Source organism: Limanda limanda, unplaced genomic scaffold (assembly GCF_963576545.1).
Source record: "Limanda limanda unplaced genomic scaffold, fLimLim1.1 SCAFFOLD_177, whole genome shotgun sequence".
NCBI lineage: Eukaryota > Metazoa > Chordata > Actinopteri > Pleuronectiformes > Pleuronectidae > Limanda > Limanda limanda.
In genome coordinates this window covers 33935-41717 of record NW_026870648.1, presented here as the reverse complement: position 1 = coordinate 41717, position 7783 = coordinate 33935, and the positions used below count along the sequence as shown (strand labels likewise).

General features: G+C 47.3%; 1 protein-coding gene across 1 annotated transcript; it reads right to left on the bottom strand.

Annotated features, from left to right (window-relative positions):
* Nucleotides 1-987: 987 nt before the first annotated feature.
* LOC132997930 (uncharacterized) lies at nt 988-7293 on the bottom strand. The gene is made up of 8 exons (XM_061067486.1): nt 7217-7293; nt 5991-6103; nt 5804-5894; nt 5525-5707; nt 5161-5317; nt 4231-4898; nt 2491-2558; nt 988-1277 (listed from the first exon to the last, which is right to left on the bottom strand). Exons 1-8 carry the CDS (start codon nt 7291-7293, stop codon nt 988-990), a joined length of 1647 nt encoding a protein of 548 aa, XP_060923469.1.
* Nucleotides 7294-7783: the final 490 nt, after the last annotated feature.

Sequence of the window (7783 nt, the reverse complement as noted above, 5' to 3'; positions counted from 1 at the left end):
GCAGGATCTGCTTCCTGTGGCCTTGTCCCCTTGTTTCTTTATCAGGTTATTATTGTGTTATTATGTTGTTCGAACACTGGGATGTTCTACGTGTGCGTCGCTGCCGATGCTTCTTCAAGGTCGTGAACCTGCAGAAGATCAGTTCAGTTGTTTGATTGAACAAACACTTATATCAAACACCAAAGATATCCTCCATATGTGTCTCCATGTTGAACTATTTTTGAACATTGTATTTATTTTATTTAATTCCATTTGATTAGTTTTATATATGCTGCTAACTGCACTGCTGCCTGGAGACGTTTCTCCACACTCCTCCTTCAGCTCGCTCATCCACTCCCTCTCTGTCTGATCCACCTTGGTTTTATTGTTCCAGCCTCCTCATCCCTCTCTTCCTCCAAATCCCCCTGTACCAAGCAGGTGAGTGGAGGACAGAGAGAGAGAGGGAGGGAGAGAGGGAGGGAGGGGGAGAGAGAGAGAGAGAGAGAGAGGGAGAGGGAGAGGGAGGGAGGGGGAGAGAGGGAGAGAGAGAGGGAGGGAGGGGGAGAGAGAGAAAGAGAGGGGTGTTGATTTAAAAAAAGAAACACCATCCACCTGCTGCCTCAATCTGTTTCTCTCTTCCTTCATCCTCACTCATCCCCCCCTCTCTCTCTCTCTCTCTCTCTCTCTCTCTCTCACTCTCTCTCTCTCTCTCTCTCTCTCTCTCTCTCTCTCTCTCTCTCTCTCTCTCTCTCTCTCCCTCCCTCCCTCTCTCCCTCCCTCTCTCTCTCTCTCTCTCTCTCTCTCTCTCTCTCTCTCTCTCTCTCTCTCTCTCTCTCTCTCTCTCTCTCTCTCTCCTCTCTCTCTCTCTCTCTCACTCTCTCTCAGCACATTCAGCGTATCCCTGTTTTCTTGAGGCTCCTCTGGATTGGACAAGCCTCATTACCCCCCCTCTTTGATCGATTTCTTTCCTTTCCTCCCCCCCCCCCTTCATTCTCCACAGATGGACTCTCAGGAATGCTGCTTCCCTGTGGGAGCTGCTCTATCGTCCTCTATGTTCCTCTGCTGTAACACTTGGACGCTCTGGATCCTCTCCTGGAGTTCTCTGGAGTTCTCTGGAGTTCTCTGGAGTTCTCTGGATCCTCTCCTGGAGTTCTCTGGAGTTCTCTGGAGTTCTCTGGAGTTCTCTGGAGTTCTCTGGAGTTCTCTGGAGTTCTCTGGAGTTCTCTGGATCCTCTCCTGGAGTTCTCTGGAGTTCTCTGGATCCTCTCCTGGAGTTCTCTGGAGTTTTCTGGAGTTCTCTGGAGCATGTGAGAACCCGGAGTCCGACGCTCTGTGTTACAAACAGCAGCGCTGCAGAATGACAGCGACTGTCTGTTGCATCACTTGGTGTCTAATTCAAGAAGAAGCAGTTTTTGCTCTTTAAACCAAGTTGTTTGTGTTAAACTCAGAATGATGACATTAACTAATCTGCACTACACATTTGCATGAGCACCACTGAGGCTGATAGGAAGGACATCGGTTCTAAACCAAAAGATCAGAATGATCTAGCAACTGCTGAGCTGGTTTACAGGATAAGATCAAACCTAGAGATGAATCTGTGAGAAGTTTGTTCATGAGAGAAAGTCCCAGTGAAACCAGTAGGAGTCACTGCATCTTCACAGAAAACAGCTTTTAACCAGTGGAGTCGCCCTCTGCTGGTCACTACAGAGAATACAGGTCCGGGCACTAAAGCATTTGCGTTGGACCCGGAGTCTACGACCATTTTTAGAAACAGCCCATGTGACGTCCACAGCTGGTTCTGGCTGCTGTGTCTTGGATTCTCAGACATTATGGTTGTTTGTTCAATAAAGACTGAAATGTAAGATGTGTTTATTCAGCAAAAGATCAAGCAGAAAAACTCAAGTGTTGTTATGTTGACTTTATTTCAAGAAATAACAGTAAAACACCCAAAATATACAATATGCACATGAATTGTTACAGAGGAATCAGATATGAACATTTCATTGTGAACCCACAGCCGAATGATAAACACTCACAACCAGGTCAGGTTCATTTATAAAATCTTTCATCGGAAAAGCAGGTTCCAGCTGAACGAGGAACATGGAACGAGTGATCGTGATCTAATCTAGATCAGCAGTTCATTGCAAAACAAGACGATGCAACTATTGAAGTTCACAATCCAATCCAATATATAATATATATTTAATAATAGTCCAAGTCCAGTCCAACTCCACAGAGACGGGTCGGTTCTGTACCTTCTTAATGATCTTCCATCAGCACTTCTTGATAGATGCAGCCCATAATAACCCAACCAGTGATGCTTACAGAGCTGCTGCTTTAATAAAGTGCAACAGAGTCTTTCACATGTCTCACCACAGCTCGCAGATGGAAGATGATTATAATCTCTATTTCAACAGAACAATAGAAACAATTTGACAAAGTCCTTCAGGATACAAAGCTGGTCAACCTTGTGCTAGACTAAATATCTCAGTGACCTTTGTGGTCATGCACTTCTCAGAACGACCTGCAGGTGGTGTCCTGCTGATCGGAGACGCAGCTGGAGAAGCAGCGTCACTGAACTTTCCTCTGACAGTAAGAGAAACTCCATCGCCGATCCCTGTGGATGAGAAACCAACAAACAGTCAGTTTCCTGAGGAAAACAACATTAATGGCTGTGAGTTACAGGAGGCGGAGACTAATGTTCCTACTTTGTCTGAGTGTCGAACGAGCTCGTCACTCCCGTGAGGTAGTTGCTGCTGGCCACTTTCCAGCGGAAGTATTCGTGCCAGTAGTTGATCACTGGTTCCTCTTGGCAGTTGAACAAGGAGACGTCAGGTGCACTGCAGCAGAGGAACTTCCACCTGCACCACAAAGAAGAAGAGTCACATCCCACATGCAGCTGGGTTCCACTGAACCGATCCACTGGACCGTTCCACTGGACCGTTCCACTGGACCGTTCCACTGAACCGTTCCACTGGACCGTTCCACCGAACCGTTCCACCGGACCGTTCCACTGAACCGATCCACTGAACCGTTCCACTGAACCGTTCCACTGAACCGTTCCACTGGACCGATCCACTGGACCGTTCCACTGGACCGTTCCACCGAACCGTTCCACCGGACCGTTCCACCGGACCGTTCCACCGGACCGTTCCACCGGACCGTTCCACCGAACCGTTCCACTGAACCGATCCACTGAACCGATCCACTGGACCGTTCCACTGGACCGTTCCACTGAACCGTTCCACTGGACCGTTCCACCGAACCGTTCCACCGAACCGTTCCACTGGACCGTTCCACCGGACCGTTCCACCGAACCGTTCCACCGGACCGTTCCACCGAACCGTTCCACCGGACCGTTCCACCGGACCGTTCCACTGCAGCTGCACATGAAAACAAAGAACCTTAACCCGGAACTCACTTTCTGTCTGACTGTGATTTGCTGTAGGAACTGAAGACCCCAGAAATCACTTTGTCGTCTGCACATTTGAAGTTTATTGGTTGCTTGAGCTCGTTCACGAAGTCGGACCAGAAGCAGGCCTTGGTTTCCTTGAAAGCTTTGCACGTGATCCCCCAGAGTCGATCCTCTTTAACGTTGTTGTGGAAACTATAGTGAAGAAAAACACACAATTGTGATCACCTCATTTTGTACAGTGACGCCTCAGTTTGACATTTTGTCCATCTTTGTTTTTTTAAACGAGAAGTGACCATATTTGGAGGAGCAGGGGGTGGAGCCTGACTAAGAGCTCGAGGACACGCCCACCTACACCTGACACCTGCACCCATTGGACGGTCCTAGCTGTCAATCACTGTGGTAACCCCACAGACTTGAAACTAGAGACTGAGACAGAAACTCCTGAATGTTTACTGACGTTATAAAGTGAGAAGTCACTTTCTATAGAAACCACCAGAGGAGTCGCCCCCTGCTGGTCAGTACACAGATGACAGGTTTCAGGAACGTCCACACTGGCTCCACCTTTCAGACCCAGGGTCTACGAACTTATTTATAATACAGTCTATGATTATTAATCCCAGGAGTCTGATGTTAGCACTGCTCACCTTGTGATGCTGGACACAGCCTGACCAGAAGGACACTGGCGACTCAAAGGTTCTCCCAACTCGTTGTCCCACTCTCCTTTCTTATGGAGGTAATCAGCTGTAACAACAGGTTGAGTCCCAGGATGAGTGACACGGAACCACACTCAGCAGTAACAAACATGTTCAACTGAAATAAAGAAATGATTTGTGTACTTACTGCAGCCGTAAAGCTTGTTGATTTTCAGCATGTCATTTTCGGACATGCCGAGCCTCTGGCCAATAGACGCTCCGGGTGCGTGGGGGGTGATGGTATTCAGGCCGTTCTTTGAGAAGTCCGTCAGGCCGTAATGCATGATGGAGGAGTAGTCGTATGGGACGTTCAGGTTGTATGTGTCCACTTTGTCGAAGTTCAGAAGTCTGTCATCCTGGACGTTGTCTTTGTGGATCTGGACGTACAGGTCCCTGTCGGTTCTGCTCTGCTCGTGCCAGAAGCCGAGGACGTGGAGCAGCTCGTGCTGGATGATGCCGTCACTGAGGCAGCCGTCTCCCAGAGACACTTGCTGAGAGCCTCCGGTTTGTCCCACATACGACCAACATCCTGCTTGCTTCACGATGTTGACGTGGTCGTTTTGGCCATTTTGAGGAACAAAGCGGACGCAGGTGCTCTGGTGGATGCCGTTGATAGCGTTTTGAATGATGGCCTTGTCGGAGCTGCTGAAGGAATCACTGAGGATGAACGGCACTTGAACCAGATCACTTAACTTGGTCCATCTGCAGTCGGTGCAGACTTTAGCGCTCCTCGTGGTCTGGACCGCCACGTCTCCGTGTGTCAGGAGGTTTGCGATCGGACTGTTTGCCGTGAGGATCTGTGAACTGACTGCCTGGGTATCTGATGGAGAAACGTCCAGGTTACATTTATAAATGACATTATTCTATAATACAGTAACGTACATACACACACAAGTTATACTTTACATAAAAAAAGTGTGATGAAAATATTCACCTAGTACTATGGCTCTGCAGTAGTTGTAACTCCAGCGATGATCTCTGTCAATTCAAAGAAATCACGACGTTATGTATAAATATAAATCCTGAGCAGACTTTGTAGCTTCACATGTTAACTGCCTCAAGCTTTTAATGTACCGACCCCTCGTGGCTGTTGCTGTAGGTGCGGGCGCCCGTCAGGTAGTTGTCCCCGGGGACAAGCCAATTAAAGTCTTCGTCGTAGTAGTTGACCTTCGGACTTTCCCGGCACTCAAACGTGATCAGATCATCCGCCGAGCAGCAGAGGAAGTTCCATCTAGAACCCAAACAGATCAAATAAACAGCTATTCACCAATATTCTCAACCAGAGGAGAGGTCGCCAGGAAACGACTGGAACGAGAGACTTTGTGAAATGACTCCAACAGTTTGGACTGTTTCTGTTTCAGTCATTAAAACGATTACCAGCAGAAAACCAATTGACGGAATCATAATGTAAAAGACGTGATTTGGACGAGCTACCCACTGTCTGTCCATGTGCTCCTGGTTGTACAAGCTGTAGACGCCGGTGATCACGTGATTGGCTTTGCAGTTGAAGTTGAGTTCCTTCTCATAGAGGCTGAGGAACCCGGACCAGGAGCAGTCTGTGTTCAGGGCGATGAAAGGTTTGCACTCGATGTTCCAGATGCGATCGCTGCCCACGAAGGTGCTGTGAAATAAACCCAGTGGATGGAGGATCAGTCACAGACAGGAGGTTAGAGTTGGAGGTTCTGTGCAGAGTGTCCATTCCACTGTGTCCACTCACCTTCTGATGTGAGACACAGCTTCGGTATTGGGACAGAAACGAGCCAACAGGCCTCCTTCCTCGTTCTCATACAGCTGTGCCCAGCATCCAGCTGCAGACACGATGGAGTCAAACAGATTCAGAATCAATATCATCACCTTCATGATCACACAGAGCTGCTGTAGAACCCACAGGTCAATGTTCTCACCTGTCGCAAGGACCAACAACACAACCAGGCTCCACATCATGAGTTTCAGGACAAGCTTCTTCTTCTTCTTCTTCCTCTCAGCGTCTTGTTGTCTGAACTGACTCACTCTCTGACTGCAGACGCCAACCTTTATACGCTTGCGACCAGGAAACAGTGACGCTGTCCTGGTGTGTGTGTGTGCGTGTGTGTGTGCGTGTGTGTGTGCGTGCGTGTGTGTGTGTGTGTGTGTGTGTGCGTGTGTGTGTGTGTGTGTGTGTGTGTGTGTGTGTGTGTGTGTGTGTGTGTGTGTGTGTGTGTCTCTTCCACACCGGTGTCCTCATACCTGTCACTGGTAAACAAAGAGGACAGAACGTTCTCAGAAACATCCCACAAACAATTATTCACATATTCCTCATGACAGATTAATTACCTGAAACAACCTGTTGTGTGATTAGATGTGATGTCACTATTATGAAAGATGTAATTATTGCCTGCAATTTTTTTTACTACGACTACTACTACTACTACTAATAATAATAATAATGAAGATTCAATAAGATAGAAAATAAAAGATGTCTCTTTACTGCTTCATGCAGCGATGGATCAAAGACTTTGGACGACAGAAAATCCAAATAATAACCTGTGGCAATTAACATCTGAAGAGTATTAAATAGTAAAACTGAATCACAAAGTGTGTGTGTGTGTGTGTGTGTGTGTGTGTGTGTGTGTGTGTGTGTGTGTGTGTGTGTGTGTGTGTGTGTGTGTGTGTGTGTGTTGCGGGTCTTCGCAGGTTATTGATCAGTCTGATTGTGACGACACTTTCTGCTCTGTGTCCTCCTCTAAATTATCTCCCATTTAAAATATGTTTTAAAATTGTATTTTACTCTGACGGTATTTCACACCTTTTACCAACATTGATCCTGTGGCTGCAAAACATGATTCAACATTCACACTGAGGTTGAACTGGTCTCACTCTGAATCCATTCACACTGAGGTTGAACTGGTCTCACTCTGAATCCATTCACACTGAGGTTGAACTGGTCTCACTCTGAATCCATTCACACTGAGGTTGAACTGGTCTCACTCTGAATCCATTCACACTGAGGTTGAACTGGTCTCACTCTGAATCCATTCACACTGAGGTTGAACTGGTCTCACTCTGAATCCATTCACACTGAGGTTGAACTGGTCTCACTCTGAATCCATTCACACTGAGGTTGAACTGGTCTCACTCTGAATCCATTCACACTGAGGTTGAACTGTGGCTGTCGTCCTCTTCCATGAGCTCGAGCTCTTGGTGTCGCTCCAGGTGTTCCAACCTCATCCAGTAGGTGGCAACACTCACTGGGACTCCTCTGATTCGGTGGTGAAGGTGTGCCACAGGTTTATGATTGGGCCTGCGTGTGTGTGAGTTGGAGCGACTCCAGGTCTAAACGCTGCCAGGCAGAATCCATGGTCCCTAATTACCGAGAGGCGTGTCACAACAAAGGAGCTCGCCGCTCATTCTGAGGACACGTGTGGTTTCAGCAGAGAATCACTTACTGGTATCGAATTACAGATTATTCCCCTGATGAATAATTAGTTCTGACAGTAAATGTACCTGTTCTGGATAATAATAATAAGTGGAGAGCAATCATGGGAAACTCCTGATAAGAGCAAACAGGATGAAGTGAGGTCGTGTCCTCAGCTGCTTCCACATCTGGAACCTTTCACCACCTGGACTCTCTCTGTCTCATTTCGATTTCACAGGATGTTCATATGAGCAGCTGAACCGCAATTGAAAATAAAATAAAAAAATATGATAACAAGAAATC

Coding starts and splice junctions, on each gene's coding strand:
- LOC132997930 (XM_061067486.1), bottom strand. CDS start 7,293: ATGAGGTTGGAACACCTGGAGCGACACCAAGAGCTCGAGCTCATGGAA. Junction 6,104..7,216: donor AGCCACAGTTCAACCTCAGT/GTGAATGGATTC, acceptor TGGCGTCTGCAG/TCAGAGAGTGAGTCAGTTCA. Junction 5,895..5,990: donor GTTGTTGGTCCTTGCGACAG/GTGAGAACATTG, acceptor TCGTGTCTGCAG/CTGGATGCTGGGCACAGCTG.